The sequence below is a fragment of the Oncorhynchus keta genome, chromosome 34 (genome assembly GCF_023373465.1).
Source record: "Oncorhynchus keta strain PuntledgeMale-10-30-2019 chromosome 34, Oket_V2, whole genome shotgun sequence".
NCBI lineage: Eukaryota > Metazoa > Chordata > Actinopteri > Salmoniformes > Salmonidae > Oncorhynchus > Oncorhynchus keta.
This window is the reverse complement of record NC_068454.1, coordinates 9,755,076-9,776,978: the sequence shown is the minus strand read 5'-3', so window position 1 is coordinate 9,776,978 and position 21,903 is coordinate 9,755,076. Positions and strand designations below refer to the sequence as shown.

At 39.2% G+C, this 21,903-nt stretch overlaps 1 protein-coding gene and 1 long non-coding RNA gene across 14 annotated transcripts in view; one reads left to right on the top strand and one right to left on the bottom strand.

The window, feature by feature from the left end:
• The window catches only part of LOC118366717 (PTB domain-containing engulfment adapter protein 1-like), a 157,755-nt gene extending 136,742 nt beyond the window's left edge, over positions 1-21,013 (top strand). For 5 of the 6 annotated variants that reach the window (XM_052493062.1, XM_052493064.1, XM_052493066.1 and 2 more), the window contains 10 exons: positions 4,553-4,614; positions 7,348-7,419; positions 9,693-9,791; positions 9,931-10,068; positions 11,201-11,317; positions 11,470-11,556; positions 11,704-11,931; positions 12,212-12,353; positions 12,598-12,692; positions 20,217-21,013. In XM_052493062.1, the coding sequence (XP_052349022.1) occupies positions 4,553-4,614; positions 7,348-7,419; positions 9,693-9,791; positions 9,931-10,068; positions 11,201-11,317; positions 11,470-11,556; positions 11,704-11,931; positions 12,212-12,353; positions 12,598-12,692; positions 20,217-20,288 (1,112 nt within the window). In that variant the 3' untranslated portion in view covers positions 20,289-21,013. The remainder of the gene's footprint in view (positions 1-4,552; positions 4,615-7,347; positions 7,420-9,692; positions 9,792-9,930; positions 10,069-11,200; positions 11,318-11,469; positions 11,557-11,703; positions 11,932-12,211; positions 12,354-12,597; positions 12,693-20,216) is intronic. The other variant, XM_052493067.1, reaches the window with a different exon arrangement.
• LOC127914983 (uncharacterized) lies at positions 4,621-7,277 on the bottom strand. Of its 8 annotated transcripts, none has more exons than XR_008089717.1 (3): positions 5,337-7,277; positions 4,839-5,171; positions 4,621-4,801 (listed from the first exon to the last, which is right to left on the bottom strand). It is a non-coding gene; the product is annotated as an uncharacterized LOC127914983 (long non-coding RNA). The 8 variants fall into 8 exon arrangements; XR_008089719.1 differs by having other exon boundaries at positions 4,621-4,949; positions 4,987-5,171; XR_008089722.1 differs by adding an exon at positions 5,300-5,336 and having other exon boundaries at positions 4,621-5,097; positions 5,411-7,277.
• Positions 21,014-21,903: the final 890 nt, after the last annotated feature.

Genomic DNA, 21,903 nt, shown 5'->3' with positions numbered 1-21,903 from the left:
CTTTACAGTCCACCTTTTAACGTTTATATAAGGTGGGGCCGCCTCTATTAATCAAGATTGGGTGCTGACACACAACTGTCTGGGCTACCTGCCTTCACCGGAGTGAGTCCAGGACCTACCACCATTCATCATAGTTAGAATGTACAGTTCCTTACCAGGGGGGGCTGGGTACAAAATCTCCCATCAAGAGAGAACCACCAAGAGCTTTATCTCACTCATTTACTCTTTGATGTTAAGTAGTATGGTGGGGATGGGAGCTAGTGCTTAGCAGATGGGACAGCTGTGTTGGTCAGGGCTGTTGTGGCTAGTATGGCTATGGTATAGGTACTGGTATGGCTATGGTATAGTGGCTGGTATGGTATGGTATAGGTACTGGTATGGCTATGGTATAGTGGCTGGTATGGTATAGTTACTGGTATGGCTATGGTATAGTGGCTGGTATGGTATAGTGGCTGGTATGGTATAGTGGCTGGTATGGCTATGTCATGGTTACTGGTATGGTATAGATACTGGTATGGTATAGGTACCGGTATGGCTATGGTATAGTGGCTGGTATGGTATAGATACTGGTATGGTATAGGTACTGGTATGGCTATGGTATAGGTAACGGTATAGTTAATGGAACTCAACCTACAAGGATGAGAAAAATCAACAAGGTGCTTTAGATATGACACAAACACACACACACTACGGCAACTTCATGAATCTTGTTGGCCACGCAAAAAGAATGCATGAAAGCAGATTGGCTCAGGGTAATCTGCCTCGCTCATATAGTGGCTGGTGTGGCTATGGTATAGTGGCTGGTGTGGCTATGGTTTAGATACTGGTGTGGCTATGGTATAGATGCTGGTGTGGCTATGGTATAGATGCTGGTGTGGCTATGGTATAGAGGCTGGTGTGGCTATGGTATAGTGGCTGGTGTGGCTATGGTATAGTGGCTGGTGTGGCTATGGTATAGTGGCTGGTGTGGCTATGGTATAGAGGCTGGTGTGGCTATGGTATAGAGGCTGGTGTGGCTATGGTATAGTGGCTGGTGTGGCTATGGTATAGAGGCTGGTGTGGCTATGGTATAGTGGCTGGTGTGGCTATGGTATAGTGGCTGGTGTGGCTATGGTATAGTGGCTGGTGTGGCTATGGTATAGTGGCTGGTGTGGCTATGGTATAGTGGCTGGTGTGGCTATGGTATAGTGGCTGGTGTGGCTATGGTATAGTGGCTGGTGTGGCTATGGTATAGTGGCTGGTGTGGCTATGGTATAGTGGCTGGTGTGGCTATGGTATAGTGGCTGGTGTGGCTATGGTATAGTGGCTGGTGTGGCTATGGTATAGAGGCTGGTGTGGCTATGGTATAGAGGCTGGTGTGGCTATGGTATAGAGGCTGGTGTGGCTATGGTATAGAGGCTGGTGTGGCTATGGTATAGAGGCTGGTGTGGCTATGGTATAGGTACTGGTATAGTGTTACTGTAATTTAATTATACCAATATGTATTCATTAATTGAATTCCCTTAATCTATTTTATGAGAATTTTCTAAGATTCTTGTTTACATAAAATAGGCGGGGACCAGTCTTTTCAATAATAGGTAACAGAATTTATTCTCGGAGCGCGCTGCCACGTTACCACGAGCAACAGTTTCTATACAATAACATGGCGCCATTTCATTGCTTAACAGAATCCTCTCCTCTCGACCGGGACAAAGGGAACTTTAAAAGTTCATTCTGACCCCCCTAGCACATACACAGGCCACACAACTGAATTAACTTTTGACCCCTCAACATTATCGATCACCACTTAGCTGACAGTTCTAATTAACAGAAAACCTAGGAATGCACTCACTGTCTTATCTAAAACACCCCAGAGCTCAGTTTGGTCGGTTCAACCATAGGTTAACTACCTTATCTGTTTACTTAATCCACAGACCATTCCTTTCTTCCTAGTTGGAATGGTGTTCATTAACTTTAATTACTCCTTGTCCGTGTCACACAATCCCTTCTTATGAACTCATATTGTTAATCAGATATAATAAAACAGAGTATAAGTTTACTTAGTTACAGTTCCATTTAAAATGATTTGCTCAGTCATTTAATCATAATTTTCCTAACAATAGGTACTGGTATGGTATAGGTACTGGTATAGTGGCTGGTATGGCTATGGTATAGTTATGGCTATGGTATAGGTACCGGTATAGTTACTGGTATGGCTATGGTATAGTTACTGGTATAGTTACAGCTATGGTATAGGTACCGGTATAGTTACTGGTATGGCTACCGGTATAGTTTCTTGTATGGCTACCGGTATAGTTTCTTGTATGGCTATGGTATAGTTACCGGTATGGCTATGGTACAGTTACTGGTATAGTTATGGCTATGGTATAGTTACTGGCATGGTATGGCTACCGGTATAGTTTCTTGTATGGCTAGGGTATAGTTACTTGTATGGCTATGGTATAGTTACTGGTATGGCTAGGGTATTGTTACTGGTATAGTTACTGGTATAGTTACTTGTATGGCTATGGTATAGTTACTGGTATGGCTATGGTATAGTTACTGGTATGGCTATGGTATAGTTACTGGTATGGCTATGGTATAGTTACCGGTATGGCTATGGTATAGTTACCGGTATGGCTATGGGATAGTTACCGGTATGGCTATGGGATAGTTACTGGTATAGTTACCGGTATGGCTATGGGATAGTTACTGGTATAGTTACCGGTATGGCTATGGGATAGTTACTGGTATAGTTACCGGTATAGTTACTTGTATGGCTATGGTATAGTTACTGGTATAGTTATGGCTATGGTATAGCTACCGGTATAGTTACTTGTATGGCTATGGTACAGTTACTGGTATAGTTATGGCTATGGTATAGTTACTGGCATGGTATGGCTACCGGTATAGTTTCTTGTATGGCTAGGGTATAGTTACCGGTATAGTTACTTGTATGGCTATGGTATAGTTACTGATATAGTTACTGGTATGGCTATGGTATAGTTACTGGTATGGCTATGGGATAGTTCCTGGTATAGTTACCGGTATGGCTATGGGATAGTTCCTGGTATAGTTACTGGTATGGCTATGGGATAGTTCCTGGTATAGTTACCGGTATGGCTATGGTATAGTTACTGGTATAGTTACTGGTATGGCTATGGGATAGTTACTGGTATAGTTACTGGTATGGCTATGGTATAGTTACTGGTATGGCTATGGGATAGTTCCTGGTATAGTTACTGGTATGGCTATGGGATAGTTCCTGGTATAGTTACCGGTATGGCTAGGGTATTGTTACTGGTATAGTTACCGGTATGGCTAGGGTATTGTTACTGGTATAGTTACCGGTATGGCTATGGGATAGTTACTGGTATGGCTATGGGATAGTTCCTGGTATAGTTACTGGTATGGCTATGGGATAGTTCCTGGTATAGTTACTGGTATGGCTATGGGATAGTTACTGGTATAGTTACTGGTATGGCTATGGGATAGTTCCTGGTATAGTTACTGGTATGGCTATGGGATAGTTACTGGTATAGTTACTGGTATGGCTATGGGATAGTTCCTGGTATAGTTACTGGTATGGCTATGGGATAGTTACTGGTATGGCTATGGGATAGTTACTGGTATGGCTATGGGATAGTTCCTGGTATAGTTACTGGTATGACTATGGGATAGTTCCTAGTATAATTACCGGTATGGTTAGGGTATTGTTACTGTAATTCACATCCCAGGCTTGTTGAGAAAGGTTCTATATTGACCAGGCTCTACAGGTGTGTTTCAAGGTTATTGTCAGGTGTATTTGTTTTGAGCTTCATTGAGAAGAAGTAGTGGAGAAATGGGGGTGACATTAATGAACCATACAAGACTATCAGTCCCTGATTGAAGGAAGGTAGTGCATAATATATTCCATTCTCGCTTTGGATTTCATTACTTCCTTAATGTTTAGTCTTGTACTCAATGTCAAAGAAATAATAGTGTTAGGAGTCACGAGGCAAACAGTTACTTACGTCACTGCAATGCGCCAGCCTTTAGGAATTAAAGAGAAAATCTTAGATTTATGAGCTCGGAGACTGAGCCCCAGTAATGAATCATCATCTTAAATATTTGTATTCTTCGACTGCCTTTACAATATAATTCCAATAATGTTAAGTTAAGTTAGCCGTTTCCTAAGGGTTCAGACACACCTCTGAAGATAATTTGCGAACCGAGTACTGAACGATCTGCCGACGAACACTAGATCCACATTCGGTGTGATGTGGGCGAGCCTTAAGATGTTTAAAGTTACTTTTGTTTGAATGTTTCTTAGATTCCCTTGATTCATTCTTTTTTTTTTATGATAAGAAAATAAAGAACCTTTTCATGTTTTTGTTTAGTCTGAAGTTTTGTTTTGACTCCTGGTTGTCTTTTAAAAAATGTTTTACAATTGTAAAGGGACTTTAGGTCCTTGAAAAGCCCAGTTGTTGTTGTTAATATTAATATTGTTGTTATTTAAAATAGGAAAATAGTGATTTATGAATGTTAACCACATCTATTTTCAATGAGAGCCCACTGTGATATCTCTTTTCAGATAAATCCTGGATGCACACTCCAGATGCGCTGGCAAAGCATTACATACCCTACAATGCCAAGGTAATAACCCTTTTCCAGCAATCAAGATAATGTTCCCTCACAAAGGACTGGAAGTTAGATATAAAATAGGTTTCACCTTACACTGATGCAGATTGATGTTCAGCATGTTCTACCTAATACTGATGCAGATTGATGTTCAGCATGTTCCACCTAATACTGATGCAGATTGATGTTCAGCATGTTTCACCTAATACTGATGCAGATTGATGTTCGGCATGTTCCACCTTACACTGATGCAGATTGATGTTCAGCATGTTCCACCTAATACTGATGCAGATTGATGTTCAGCATGTTTCACCTTACACTGATGCAGATTGATGTTCAGCATGTTCCACCTAATACTGATGCAGATTGATGTTCAGCATGTTTCACCTTACACTGATGCAGATTGATGTTCAGCATGTTTCACCTTACACTGATGCAGATTGATGTTCAGCATGTTTCACCTTACACTGATGCAGATTGATGTTCAGCATGTTCCACCTAATACTGATGCAGATTGATGTTCAGCATGTTTCACCTAATACTGATGCAGATTGATGTTCAGCATGTTTCACCTAATACTGATGCAGATTGATGTTCAGCATGTTTCAGATTGATGTTCAGCATGTTTAACACTGATGCAGATTGATGTTCAGCATGTTCCACCTAATACTGATGCAGATTGATGTTCAGCATGTTTCACCTTACACTGATGCAGATTGATGTTCAGCATGTTCCACCTAATACTGATGCAGATTGATGTTCAGCATGTTCCACCTAATACTGATGCAGATTGATGTTCAGCATGTTTCACCTTACACTGATGCAGATTGATGTTCAGCATGTTTCACCTTACACTGATGCAGATTGATGTTCAGCATGTTTCACCTTACACTGATGCAGATTGATGTTGAATATGCCACCATACATATAGAACCTATTCAGTGGGCATATACATAATTTCAGTGTCTATTTTTGATTTACATTTGGTTGAATTGTCAACTAACGTGAATTCAACGTGAAATCAACAGAAACATTCACCACGTCATTGGATTTACTTTAAAAGTTGGGTGAAAAAAAGACCCAATTCCCTTTAGTTGATTACTTTTTTGGAAATCCAATCAGTTTTTCACATTGATTCTTAACTTGATTCAATATCATCACATTTAATTGTTTTTGTTGAAATTATGTGGAAACAGTTTATTCAACCAGTTTTTGCACTGTGGGTAGGCCTTGAAAAAATCAAGTTTACTTGGGAAAAATTCTCTGATTGTTTTCTGTTACACACTGGTTTTGACTATGGCTTTGTCCAAAATAAAAATAAAAACACTCAATATGAACCTATTGAGTTCTCCATATCTCTGAACAAGGTGTCTGCTTCAGACTGCAGTACAGTCAAAGAGCACAAACAAACACAGGCAGCCTAGAAACATTTCCTTACTGACTGCAAACATAGCAGTAGATTTGGACTGGAAACAGACCGTTACTAAACAACGGATTTGTTTAGTCTTCTTTGTCTTTTCTTATGCGGCACACACCTTAAAAGCCAACTCTTGGGAACAAAGTATCCTGTCTCGGGGCTGTTTTCTGCTGTGCTTCAACCAAAGACTACCCTCTTATTTGAGGCAGAGAGCATCCAGCGCCTCCAGAGATGTCTCATTGAAGTGAAGCAAAAGGCTAAAGTACTGCCACATCTGCTGCCGCTGTGGACTGGAACATTACATAAGGCAGTGGGTGAGAGTGAGGTGCATCAGGGAACTGTACCTGTACCAATGAACTCCCCAAGGTGATGGATCTCAGAAGGCATCGGGTCAAGAATGAGTCACTCAGTCCCATGTAACGCATCTGTCATTCGCTGCATCCCACTAGCATAACCCGACTGAGCTCATATATGTCCTTGAGTGCAGACACCATTTGTTACAGCAGTGTGAAACGATTACACCATTTGAAGCTGGGGCCCATCCGTCTTTGCGTTCTATTGATAGGCGAGTGAAGGGGCTTTTTTTGTACATTGTTTGTCCAGATTTCTGGCATCGTTTGCGCAGATTTCTGGCATCGTTTGCGCAGATTTCTGGCATCGTTTGCGCAGATGTTTGGCATAATTTGCGCAGATGTTTGGCATCGTTTGTCCATTGTTCACCCACTGTGTTCTGTATTGGAATGAAATGAGGAAGGAAGGAAGTGGGCACACTCATTGACCAGTGTAAAGTGTGGGCAGAACTACTGATATCCATGACTTGAATGTTGAAACAACTGTTACATCATGTTATGTTGATGAATTATGTATCTTAGCAAACATGCCATATGTTTATAGAAGAACCTTGATGTTACTCCATATCATGTTGAAACAGCATGTTGCCTTTACATGGGAGGCCCTAGCAGAGGAATGTCCAGACTCAACTTAACCAGGCGAGCCGAAAACAAAAGTATGAAAATGTATGCACTCATTATACTGTAAATCGCTCTGGATAACAGCGTCTGCTAAATGACAAATGTAAATGAGCCATATTGGCAGAGCAACTGTTTCCATGGATAGATGAAGCTTTGGTCTGAAGGTCCTTGGCTCCATCTGTTGGAGAAAAAAATGTCCTGCAAACCCTCCCACATAACTCTTTTGTTTCTTTGACACACTACATTGTGAGGGATTCATAGAAACTTTAACAGTTGTATAGTGTTATAATTGCATCATAAATCTGTATAGTTTTATGCCTAAAGTAAACTGGCACTTTAATTTTCCCTTTTTTATTCTAGTTTCTTGGAAACACAGAAGTTGACCAACCGAAAGGCACAGAGATTGTTAAGGAAGCAGTTAGAAAGTTAAAGGTAAGTTAGCTATAGACTTTGTTTCCTTGGCAACCTCAATTAAAGCTGTATTTCAGAACTTTTTCACCTAAGGACGAGTATAAAGAGGGTCTCCGAAAAATTAGACCTGATTGGACATGAATGTGAACTCCAGGTTGGGCATCTCTACGGCCACCAGCAACGGCTTAGACATTTAGGTTGGTTTTTATTTCCAGATGTTAATCCCCTAAAAATGAAGATTTGATGGTTTACTGTAATTCAGACATATTGAACCATAGTGTTTACATTCTAGACAGAATTCCAGGTAAAGTATTAGCAATTAGCTTCCAAGTTCTACCCTGTTTTTGAGATCTGAGGGTGTGTGAAAAAGCATGCGGCATACCCAGGAATTTACCCAATTTTTACCCAAAAATGTACTTATTGCATGGATATCATAATTATTTACTAGTCAACTAAAAATATATCTGCTTGTAGCTAACCTCATTTTGGTATGTTTAGAAATATGGATTTTCCTAAAGTGAGAGTTCAGCCAGCTATGCTGACACTGGTCTCCTTTGTTCTGCCTCACTCTGCTCTTTGCATGTTACCTTCTCTGCTGTTTTCTTCTACCAACATTTCCATTGTGGGGCCATTCAAGAGGAAACTTGTTTTCATACCAATCCACTCCTATCTTAACTTTGCTGTAAGGCTGTTCAGTGAATGGGTCAAAATATCTGAGTCATCATTGGTCACCGCCAGAGCCTATCAGTACAGCTCTCCCGGTCATGTGCCACATCTCTCCTTTGATCTTGTTATATTCTTTTTTTTCTCCTTTATTTTCTGAATCTTACCTTTTAAAAATAAAAAAGGGAAAATTAAGTCATATAATCAAAATCTTGACACAAGATTCAATGGATCTCAAGTGTGGAGTTCAGGTCAGACCAAGGTAAGAGCATTGAATACAGTCTTTGGGGGCTCGGCGTCTTCTTGAAATTGTCCAACTCCACACTTGACAGACACTGATTATAGTCTTTCTTTTCTCTTTGTTGTCTCGCCATATGTCCCTGAAAGGGCTCTGGTTTCTTTATATGCAGTGTGTGTAACCCTAAATTTGTTAATGGGTTTTGGGGATAAGCAAAAATAATATTAATGCACTCAGAAAATTAGTTCATAGTCTGGAGAAAAAAAAGCTCAGATCACATAATTGATACTCAACCTTATTCAAAAAAGAATTTCACTGTGTTGGAAGAATGCCATTTTCTAAACTACTTTGGATAACCTTTTTTGGTAAATAGGGTCCTTAACCGGTTATCATTATTGCGTGATATGACTTTAATAATAGACTGTACATTTCCGAATGAGTCAGGGCAAGTCGAATTACCATTATACTGTTAATACATACATTACCATTATACTGTTAATACATGCATTACCATTATACTGTTCATACATACATTACCATTATACTGTTCATACATACATTACCCATTATACTGTTCATACATACATTACCCATTATACTGTTCATACATACGTTACCATTATACTGGTCATACATACGTTACCATTATACTGGTCATACATACATTACCATTATACTGTTCATACATACATTACCCATTATACTGTTCATACATACATTACCCATTATACTGTTCATACATACATTACCCATTATACTGTTCATACATACATTACCATTATACTGGTCATACATACATTACCCATTATACTGTTCATACATACATTACCCATTATACTGTTCATACATACATTACCATTATACTGGTCATACATACATTACCATTATACTGGTCATACATACATTACCATTATACTGTTCATACATACATTACCATTATACTGTTCATACATACATTACCCCTTATACTGGTCATACATACATTACCCTTATACTGGTCATACATACATTACCATTATACTGGTCATACATACATTACCATTATACTGGTCATACATACATTACCCATTATACTGTTAATACATACATTACCATTATACTGTTCATACATACATTACCATTATACTGTTCATACATACATTACCATTATACTGTTCATACATACATTACCCATTATACTGTTCATACATACATTACCCATTATACTGTTCATACATACATTACCCATTATACTGTTCATACATACATTACCATTATACTGTTCATACATACATTACCCATTATACTGTTCATACATACATTACCATTATACTGGTCATACATACATTACCATTATACTGGTCATACATACATTACCATTATACTGTTAATGTAATGTTTCTACTCTTTGTAGTTTCAAAGGCACATCAAGAAGTCAGAGGGACAGAAGACACAAAAAGTGGAATTACAAATCTCCATTTACGGAGTGAAGATCTTAGATCCCAAGACAAAAGTAAGTCAACTAAACATGGCATGGATTTTAAATAAATGCTCCAACTTTCTTTTTTTGTATGCGTATTAATGGAAGCATTAACGTGAAGTGTTATCAGGAAGGTGTAGTCTCCAACTGAAGTGTTTCTTTTTCTTTGCAGGATGTCCAGTACAACTGCCAGTTGCATAGGATATCCTTCTGTGCAGATGACAAGACGGATAAAAGGATATTCACCTTCATCTGCAAAGACTCCGAATCAAACAAACACCTCTGCTACGTGTTTGACAGTGAAAAATGTGTAAGAAATACACACTTTGAGAGTTAAAATACACACTGAGAGTTAAAATACACACTGAGAGTTAAAATACACACTGAGAGTTAAAATACACACTGAGAGTTAAAATACACACTGAGAGTTAAAATACACACTGAGTTAAAATACACACTGAGAGTTAAAATACACACAGAGTTAAAATACACACAGAGTTAAAATACACACTTTGTGAGTTAAAATACACACTGAGAGTTAAAATACACACTGAGAGTTAAAATACACACTTTGAGAGTTAAAATACACACTGAGAGTTAAAATACACACTTTGAGAGTTAAAATACACACTGAGAGTTAAAATACACACTTTGAGAGTTAAAATACACACTGAGAGTTAAAATACACACTTTGAGAGTTAAAATACACACTGAGAGTTAAAATACACACTTTGAGAGTTAAAATACACACTGAGAGTTAAAATACACACTTTGAGAGTTAAAATACACACTGAGAGTTAAAATACACACTGAGAGTTAAAATACACACTGAGAGTTAAAATACACACTGAGAGTTAAAATACACACTGAGAGTTAAAATACACACTGAGAGTTAAAATACACACTGAGAGTTAAAATACACACTGAGAGTTAAAATACACACTTTGAGAGTTAAAATACACACTGAGAGTTAAAATACACACTTTGAGAGTTAAAATACACACTGAGAGTTAAAATACACACTGAGAGTTAAAATACACACTGAGAGTTAAAATACACACTGAGAGTTAAAATACACACTGAGAGTTAAAATACACACTGAGAGTTAAAATACACACTGAGAGTTAAAATACACACTGAGAGTTAAAATACACACTGAGAGTTAAAATACACACTGAGAGTTTAAATACACACTGAGAGTTTAAATACACACTGAGAGTTAAAATACACACTGAGAGTTAAAATACACACTGAGAGTTAAAATACACACTGAGAGTTAAAATACACACTGAGTTTACGTTTTGGGTTCATGTTCCACACCATCGGTTGTTGATCCAGCTATACGTGTCATCAACCCCTAGTAAATAATAAAGAAACTGACCTTCTAAAATTAAGAATTTGAGTTTTGTAAAAAAGTCACGGAGGATGCTGTTGTCTTCCAGGCAGAGGAGGTAACACTCACTATTGGCCAGGCGTTTGACTTGGCCTACAAGAAGTTCCTCGAGTCTGGTGGGAAAGATGTGGAGACACGGAAACAGATAGGAACCTTACAGAAAAGAGTAAGATTCAACTGTTGGACAAGTGACTGCTCCTTTATATGGGATAGGGATTGAAGATATCGTACAACTCCATACTAATCATATTGATATTAACAGGCAATTCCCATATCAGGTGTAGGTAGTTTTAAAACGAGCATGCTTATTTTTCACAGATTCAAGAACTGGAAACGGAAAATTCTGGGCTTAAGAAGCAGCTTTGGGAACTGGAAGAGCAATTGATGATTGCTCCTGTACCACCAGTAAGAACTGCATGGACAGCCCTTCCAGTCTCTAGACTTCCCTAAGTAACCCATATTACCCAGAGTAAGATGTCTGTCATGCTGTGTGTGAACTAACAAGCCACTTTCAGTCTTCCACTAAATCGTATGCATGTGATCTTTTCACAGCAGCTGCACATAAACTCTACTAACGAGGCCTACATGCTCTCAAGACCCTCCTCGCTCTTCTGGTGTCACAATCTGACGTCCTTCTCGTGTCTCGAGATCTCCTCGGTCACACTCACCCCTATGAGCTCGCCCGAGTCCAACCTCTCGGCAGGCCTACTAACCCCTCCTCCGGCTAAGTCTGCTCTCCTCCCAAAGCCTGCCGATGGGTGCAGCATCCCGCGGCCTCGCGTACTGTACAACTAGCTTTATCTTTCAACCCTTCTTTCTTGAGTTCTAGTTCACTTTCTTCTAATTAACAATAGTTCATTTTGGCTGATTTTCTACAGTAGGCAATGCAGATACATATAAAGTATGCTTAATAAGACTTAAGTCTCAGTTAGTTGATTTCATTTCTCTTTACTTTAGGACTACAGTCGGACTTGAAATGCATAGTCATAACTCTGACTTCAGAATGTAGGTCAGAGTACTACTGCTCATTGGAATGAACCAATACCTTCTACACTCACAGGCTGGCAGCATCTCCTTGAAACCTCCGATGTCCACAGACGTTTTTGACATGGTTCCCTTCTCTGCTGTCACACCCCTGGTGCCAATTCCCGCAAGCAACGGCACACCCCCTCCCCCCACTACAACATCTCCTCCAGACACGAGTGAGAACTGCTCTGGTTACCTTACAGTTCAAGGATGACAGTGAGAGTTAGAATTGAACCACACACAGAGTAAGGCATAAACCATGGGGTCGTTGGTGATTAGCGAGAATTTATTTTAGGTTACACTTTATAATAACTTTCATGAATAATCTTTATATATACTTAATAAATAAATGTTACCAATGTAAATTGATTTAAACTCCTACTATGTTGTGGCATCTCACATATTGTCTCTCTCTCACAGGTAAAGACCTTTTTGGAGCGGAACCTTTTGATCCATTCACCTGTGGGCAAGCCGACTTCCCACCAGATATCCAGTCCAGGCTGGACGAGATGCAGGTCTGTGAATGATCTTAAGCCCTGTTTAATGGACTTGTAAGAGAGTAGCGGTTGAACCACCACATGATAAAGTGTTGTCGAGTAGACCTCCACCCTAGTAAGGGGAGTGGGCCCCTACCCTCTCATTTTTGTTTTATATAATATTAATATTTCAAAAATACCAGAAATGTTTCCAACTTCAGTTGTTCATAATAGTTGCATTTTGGCTCAAAGTTTTTGTTTTGTTTCCTTCCTGACTATGATGCTCAATATTGGCCATGGGCCTCATTTTCTTTGTCTGACATTGTGAACATTAAGGCAAAATATATTTAGCAAGATGTTGAATCGTCGATCCATATTACTGCAGTTAGTCAGCTGAAAACATTGTCATAGAATAGCACTGTGTTCAAAATGCACTTCAGTCATCTTGTAATCCACATTCACTCTTATCTTTATGAGATATAGCTATTTTGTAACATCAGCCATTGGATTATAGGGCTTGAATGGAATATTATATTCTATATGTTAGCTTTTTCAAAGCTATTGTTTTATGGAAACAAACTCTATGTAAATGATCAGTTGTCACTGATTGCAGATGCAAAACAATAATTTGTCACATCATGGACACCAAACAACAACTGTTAGTTGTGGTTTTATAGATGCTTATAACAATGAATATTATATGGCTTCTTTTAGAGGCAGGTTGGGCTTCTTGCTGCGCATGAATAGATACTTAGATTATAACTGTCATTATTATATTTGATTTAATTGTATTTAAAGTTGCAGCACAGCTTGTCTGAAATTACAAATACAATGACAGTTTGAACTGCATAGCTCACGTCTTTTACATAAGTGCCTATGATGGCAGAGTTGTCGGAGGAATTTAACTGTAAAACTGAAGCATGGGGTTGTTTTTATATTTCAAACTCTTTATTTTAAATGGAATTAAACTTTGGGAACATGCACAGCAAATTTGACATCAGAATTGTAACACTTTCTTAGAAATTATATGTGGCCCACCAAAATAGTGTTAAACTAACACTTTTCAAAGTGTTGACAAACTAAAAACCCTAGATTGTTGGGTTCCTAACACCATGGATGTTGCAAATTCAGACTTAAATTAACACTTTATTAAAGTTGATGCTTTTAAGGCGTCCTCATGGTTCCCAGCCAAAACAGTTCAGTGGAGTTCATGCATATATTATGACAAGGTTTTGTGACGTTCGGTTTGGACTGGAGGCAAGCCGATGTTCAGAGCTGAAGTCTATACCACTTCGTCGGTGATTGGTCAACAGTAGGGATTCTTCTGTAAAGTCTTTGTTGTCATTCAAGGAGAGATGACTCGTTTTCATGCACATTTTTTAATCGAAAAATACTGCACCAAAAATCTTACTTGGATGTAGAATTGTACAACTAATATTTAAAAAATTACAGATTTCTGAGTAATCTTTTTGAGGAAGTGTATACTGGCTATGGCGTCAGGAGTATATACTACATACTATTAGTTCATTTTAGCATACTGTAAATGAACGGTATCATTTCAGTTGAGCGAACTAGAGCGTTGCCTGTCTACCGGAAGTTGATGCTGTTCTATGCAACCTCTTGCTAGCTTGTTAGCATGACAAATGACTAGCCAAACATTTTACAATTTCGGGTGTGTTCGTAAATTCAATCTGGAGTGCCAGAGCGCACACTGGACGCTCTAGCCGAGGAGTAGGGTTGATCCGGGCATTTAACGGCAGTCAAGCACCCAAGCTAACTGGCTAATGTTGGCTAGCTACTTCCAGACACAAATGAGGGAACTCTGCACTCTGACAATTTTACTCACCCTAGCAGAGCTGGTTATTTAGAGCGTAGGTGACTGTAACTGTGCCGCTGGCAAGAATTTCATTTTACAAAAATGTGCGACTTTTACTGACACCGGCCATATTCAACAGTTGTTGAGGGTTCGTAAATTCATCAGTTATTCCGTGTGAGTGGGATCTGAAATCGGAGTAGATAGCCAGAATGTACAATGTCAATTGAAACGCACAATGACTAAACCACTTAGCTAAGAATTATGTGAATAATCAAGACAACAAACGTTGGGTAGTTAGATAGTTAATAGGAAAATATTCCAAATTATCTCCATAATATCAACAGAAACATGGCAAACGTTGTTTATAATCAATCCTCAAGGTGTTTTTCTAATATCTATTCGATAATATATCCACCGGGACAATTAGTTTTTCAGTACGACCGATTGGAATAATGGCTACCTCTGTATTTTACGTGAGAATCACTCTGGGAGCATCAGGTGACCACTTGCGCAATGTAGCCGCTTACGGGTATTCTTCAACATAAATGCGTAAAACTACGTCACAATGCTGTAGACACCTTGGGGAATACGGAGAAAAAGTAATCTGGTTGATAGCCCATCCACTGGTCAATAGGGACGCATTGGAATGCAGCGCTTTCAAAACATGAGGCACTTCCGGATTGGATTTTTCTCAGGCTTTCGCCTGCAACATCAGTTTCGTTATACTCACAGAAAATATTTTCGCAGTTTTGGAAACTATAGAGTGTTTTCTATCCAAAGATGTCAATTATATGCATATTACATTTACATTACATTTAAGTCATTTAGCAGACGCTCTTATCCAGAGCGACTTACAAATTGGTGCATTCACCTTATGACATCCAGTGGAACAGCCACTTTACAATAGTGCATCTAAATCTTTTAGGGGGGGGGGGGGTGAGAAGGATTACTTATCCTATCCTAGGTATTCCTTAAAGAGGTGGGGTTTCAGGTGTCTCCGGAAGGTGGTGATTGACTCCGCTGTCCTGGCGTCGTGAGGGAGTTTGTTCCACCATTGGGGGGCCAGAGCAGCGAACAGTTTTGCCTGGGCTGAGCGGGAACTGTACTTCCTCAGTGGTAGGGAGGCGAGCAGGCCAGAGGTGGATGAACGCAGTGCCCTTGTTTGGGTGTAGGGCCTGATCAGAGCCTGGAGGTATTCTAGCATCTTGTCCTGACCCAAATATCCCGTTTACTACGGGAACATTATTTTTCCAAAAACTAAAATACTGCCCCCAAGTCACAAAAGGTTTTAAGGCACATGAAAGTTTGCATGTTCCAAAAGCATTCCCCCCACAAAAAAAGTTTTTTAATGGCTCTCCTGTGATGTATTAATGAGCGATATACGCCTAGTTTCCTGAAACGAGTCACAACAACTTTATTATGCTCGAAGGGATATTCATTGGTTTTTAGTTTTTTTTACCCTTCTACTAATAGGTGCATTTCTTTGCGAGGCATTGAAAAACCTCCCTGGTCTTTGTGGTTTAATCTGCATTTTGAAATTCACTGCTCGACTGAGGGACCTGACAGATAATTGTTTTGTGCAGAGATGAGGTAGTCATAAAAAAATCTGGTTAAAAACTATTATTGCACACAGAGTGAGTCCATACAACTTGTGTGACTTGTTAAGCACATTTGTACTCCTGAACTTATTTAGGCTTGCTATAACAATGGGGTTGAATACTTACTCACTCAAGACATTTCAGTTTTTCATTTGTAATTCATTTGTAAAAAAAATGTTTTTTTATATATAATTCCCTTTTGACATTATGGCGTATTGTCTGTGGGCCATCGACAAAACATCCCCATTTAATACATTTTAAATTCAGGCTGTAACACAACAACATTTGGAAAAAGTCGAGGGGTGTGAATACTTTCTGAAGGCACTGTATACAATACATTTCATAAGGCCTTTAGTTATGGCCTAGTTATCCTCAATATTGTGGTGTGACAATGTTGTCTCATGAGGCACATCATACCTGCAAATCACAATACGGTAGTTGGTGAAGTGGTTAATAATACAGCCAGAGGGAGGATATCCAATATTTGTTTATATGTTATCAACTACAACCTGCATTCAGAATGACTGCTATGGTGAAAGATAAACAAGACTACCATAACCATCTAACTGGAACAACCATCATAGTAACGAATGCAATAAGTCCAACCCCCTACAAATTGGATTAGTTGTAAGTTATTTATCTTTGTATAGTATGAGATCAATTAATCAATGTGCACGCAGAAACATTGTTATTAAAACAAACCATTCTAAAAAGGGCCCACCCTGTCTTTTTCACTCTGAGAGAGTTCATGGAAATTAAATCAACACAGTCAAGTAACGACAACACGTTTATTCACCAATCCCACTGGTGTTAACCCCACTAGAATCAACACTCGGACATAAAGTCTCAGTGTTAAGGTAAAAAGAGAGTTAACACATGCAAATTTGCTCTGGCATCCAGCTGCAAATTGCTATCTACAAACGTTTACATAATCCCTCTCTCTCTCTGTCCGTACATGATATAAAGGGCTTGATTCAATGAGCAGTGCGGAAGAACTGCTTTGTAGTGCGGTTAAAATGTAAAGGAACTTCCTATAGAACCAACATAATCAGTGTTTACCGTGAATACAGTCTCCGTGAACATGGAAGCCTTTGCTTTTAAATATCAATCACACTATAATGCTGATCTTCTGCGCTTCTGATTGAATGAAGCCCGAACAATTAAAAAATAAATAATAATGAATAAGTTTAATCTTTATTTAACTAGGAAAGTCAGTTAAGAACAAATTGTATTTACAATGACAACCTAGGAACTGCCTGTCAGCTCGGGGATTCGATCTAGTAACCTTTCGGTTACTGGCCCAACGCTCTAACCACTAGGCTACCTGCTGGTTACTGGCCCAACGCTCTAACCACAAGGCTACCTGCTGGTTACTGGCCCAACGCTCTAACCACAAGGCTACCTGCTGGTTACTGGCCCAACGCTCTAACCACAAGGCTACCTGCTGGTTACTGGTCCAACGCTCTAACCACTAGTCTACCTGCTGGTTACTGGCCCAACGCTCTAACCACTAGGCTATCTGTTGGTTACTGGCCCAACGCTCTAACCACTAGGCTATCTGTTGGTTACTGGCCCAACGCTCTAACCACTAGGCTACCTGCTGGTTACTGGCCCAACGCTCTAACCACTAGGCTACCTGCTGGTTACTGGCCCAACGCTCTAACCACTAGGCTACCTGCTGGTTACTGGCCCAAAGCTCTAACCACTAGGCTACCTTCTGGTTACTGGCCCAACGCTCTAACCACTAGGCTACCTGCTGGTTACTTGCCCAACGCTCTAACCACTAGGCTACCTGCTGGTTACTGGCCCAAAGCTCTAACCACTAGGCTACCTTCTGGTTACTGGCCCAACGCTCTAACCACTAGGCTACCTGCTGGTTACTGGCCCAACGCTCTAACCACTAGGCTACCTGCTGGTTACTGGCCCAACGCTCTAACCACTAGGCTACCTGCTGGTTACTGGCCCAACGCTCTAACCACTAGGCTACCTGCTGGTTACTTGCCCAACGCTCTAACCACTAGGCTACCTGCTGGTTACTGGCCCAACGCTCTAACCACAAGGCTACCTGCTGGTTACTAGCCCAACGCTCTAACCACAAGGCTACCTGCTGGTTACTGGCCCAACGCTCTAACCACAAGGCTACCTGCATGCTGAAGTAGTTCCTGTGGGAGGCATTAAGATACCACTCAGTGCAATGTATTTTATTTCCTTTCCTTCCTGCCTTTAATTCTGTCTGTTTTCTGTTTCCATCTCTCTTTTCCCCCTTTTGCTGCAGCGTCAGAGATGGTTTGTACCGTTACACTACATTGACCCTTCTTGTAGTTGTCATGACTGTGTCCTCGTGAATGGATTTGCATGTATTCAGTTTGACTCTGTTGTAACTAGTCTGCATACAGTCCATCAGTAAAACCAAGCATTTTGAAATGTCATTGAGTTGAAGTTACATTTTCTAGTAAACAATGTGATTTAGAAAAAAATATAATTATTAACCTTGTTGGTTATGGAAGCTTTACTTTTCTCAGTCAGTCTCTTTGATTTGATCATTCACTGCAGCAATAATGGAAAATTAATTGAATAAATAACTAAGGCTGTCAAAGGATGGAAAAATGTAATCGCAGGATTTGTTGTGATTAATTGCAAATTCAGAATTTGCTTAAACTGAGCTGTAGATTTGTTTTTAATACAAAACCCATTATAAGAATATTGACGTCTTAATTTTGTCTAAAATAAATCTGGTAAATTGATTAAGCTTTCTTTAACCTCAATGTCAACTAGTTTTGACATCACATTGTTGTTTTTAGCTGTATAGATGTATTTTGAATGTTTTCAGGGAATTTTTGAACGCTTTCAGACAAAATAAATCGGGTTATTACCCAAAATGTACGTTAGTTGACTGATTTCCTCTGATAGCCCTATGAATAATACACCTGATCTAATGCTGTGTGTACCTGGCTGTCAACAGTATTATCTTTGTTTTGTTACTGAAAATGTGTTATTGTTCGTCAAGCCACTTCATCATATTTGTATTACTTGTTGTTTCTGGAACAGTCTATCGTCACATGGTGTCAGATGTATTAAAAGTCCTGTAGTTATTATTTGTTACATCCATAGGTCCGACACAGATGCTGATGTGGTTTATGGTGTAGACTGTATATGAGGGTTTTACACTTCTTTGAAGGGATTTGGGTCAAAGCTTCCTCAGATCTTGTTATTTCTCTGAGAAGTGCTTAGGCAATCTAGATTTCATATCCCCTAACCATTACTTTGTGGACTTGGATGCCTGCTATTTTGGACCAAGCAATAATAAGAACTTGGGGCCAGTATGAATATATTTTACGGTGTTTTGGTTACAGCTCACCAAGGCTGTGTCTACACTTAGCACTTACATGCGATTTCTGCTATCAGAATACAAAGATCGCATTGAAAAGACTGGATGCATTGTGTGCTGATTTCTCCTCAGTCCTGACGCAATCAGGCTATCGAAAGAGCATACAGTGGGCGAGATCATCAGCACTCTGCCCACAAGTATCAAATTATATCAAATCACATGCGCCGAATACAACAATGTAGACCTTAACCAACAGTGCAGTTCACCAAGTATCCAGAAAACTTGTGTTTTGGGACCGAAAGGCACCATTTGTCATTAAACATGGGAGGAAATACGTTCCTAGGAACGTGTTTGCTCACTTCATAAATCCTATATTAGCATATTTTGAAAAATAGTCATGTTAACCTGTTTGCAATCTCTTTGGCTTTGCTAGCTAGCTTGCTGACGAGTTACAGAGGTTAGCTACAGTAGTTGGCTACTGCCATCAAGTTGGTGTTGTGCTATTATCAGATGTAGCCTGTTCTACCGTTTTCAGAATGCATACTGGCATTTGAATATACAGCGGGAAGAGGGAATCCGGACACAATGTGGACACCGTGGACACATTTAACATGCAGCTGTAGTAGACTCATTACGTGTTTGGAACTGTCAAGTCTAGACACAGCTCAAATCTCAGCAATGTCTCTCAAAGGTTGTGGACATAGAGGAACTGTAGTATTGATTATACCGACCACCTCCCTTTGACGTCTTTCTTCCTACAGGGCCGTTTCAGATGGGATTCATGTATTTTTCTAACAGCCGTTCTCCCCCTTGTTTTACAGGAGGGGTTCAAAATGGGACTAACCCTAGAGGCCACTGTCTTTTCTCTTGAGCCACTAGGCGGTCGCTGCTGATGCAAAGAAGACATGTTTGTGTTACATACTGTAAACTCATTTGTATTAAAAAACTGCCAGAATTGGGTCTACAGTCAAGATGTCAATGTTCTTCTAGTCCTTGAGGTTTATATGTATTTGCATATGAATTTGGTTTTAGAATATTCAAAAGGTAATATTCAAATCTGATAAAGAAAACACTATTTTTCTAAGAACTGATATGGGAAGGAGTATTTTTGAGACCCCTTGCTTTTAAAGGCAACGAAGGATGTAAATAGTATGTCCAATGGTATACTCTGTGGCAGAGTTTTCATATACATCTTATGTTGTAGAATCTGCTTAATTGAATATACACCACTTAGATCAACGCTGTTATTTGTCTGTTAGACGTAATGACTTGCTCACCATCAACTCACAAGACACGGAAATGTAGTTGGTCTTGTATTACCACTCATGTACCTAACTCTCAGCTTGTCCTTAATTTGACCATTTGAAAATTTCCTCTTATTTTTACTCATTTTATTTTTAGTGTAATTAGTTATGTTTTGACCTGACATTTTAACTGATTTAGTTGTATTGTCTCATTAAACATTTTAACAGGTGCATTTTACATATCGGTATGTATTGCCAGGGATTTACTTAAGATACATGTCAGTGTTCTCTTGCACCAGAAAGCACTTTTGAAAACCTCTGTCGGTGCTTGTTCTTTTACTTTGCTGTTAGTTATTAAAGAAAACATTACTGCATCAGTTATCAACACTCAAATTATTGAAATGTGTTGGCGCTACAATTAAAACAATTAAAAAGTTATGCATTTTAAATGTAAAATTCTGGGGGATCAAGTATTTTTGCTAACACTTTACATATAGTAATTTTTAAGTGCAGTTACAAAAGTGCTATGTAACAAAGAGATATTACAATGTTACTAGTGTAATTACAGCATTACTGCACAGGTATAAGAAAACAGCAACCTAATGTAAATAGTTTGCATGTTGGATATTCTCAAGATGTACCTGCAGATATTCAACCATGGATCTCCACTGATGGTTAGGCTTTGATGGACTTATTCGTTAAGTCTGTTGCTTGGTGACATCATAATAACAGTAAGTAATACAAAATTAAAATAAAAGTTTTGTTGTCACATACACCAGACAGATGCAGTTAATTGTGTTGTTTTACAGGGTCAGCCATAATTAGGGTTACGTGCCTTGCTCAAGGACACATTAACAGATTTTCATGTTGTCGGCTCAGGTATTCAAACTAGCAACCTTTCGGTAACTGGCCCAAAGCTCTAACTACCTGTTTGAGTCGCTTGTTTACAAACTCATGAACCCTCCTGAGTTTTGATGACAACTTTATTGTATCCATTAGGATATTCTTTCTCTCTTGGCGTCCCGCTCAGTCACACAGATGCAACTGCAGCTAGTCAGTCTAATTACTGATGTAGAAGGTAATTCAGTCAGTTCTATGCAAGCTTGAAGCTGCTGTACCCTAACAATTACAAAGAGCTTGGGACGAGGAGAGTCGATTAAGAATGACAGAAGAAGGATACTGTGCCTTGCTAAAGTATTCACCTCCCTTGGCGTGTTTCCTATTTTGTTGCATTACAACCTGTAATTTAAATAGATTTTTATTT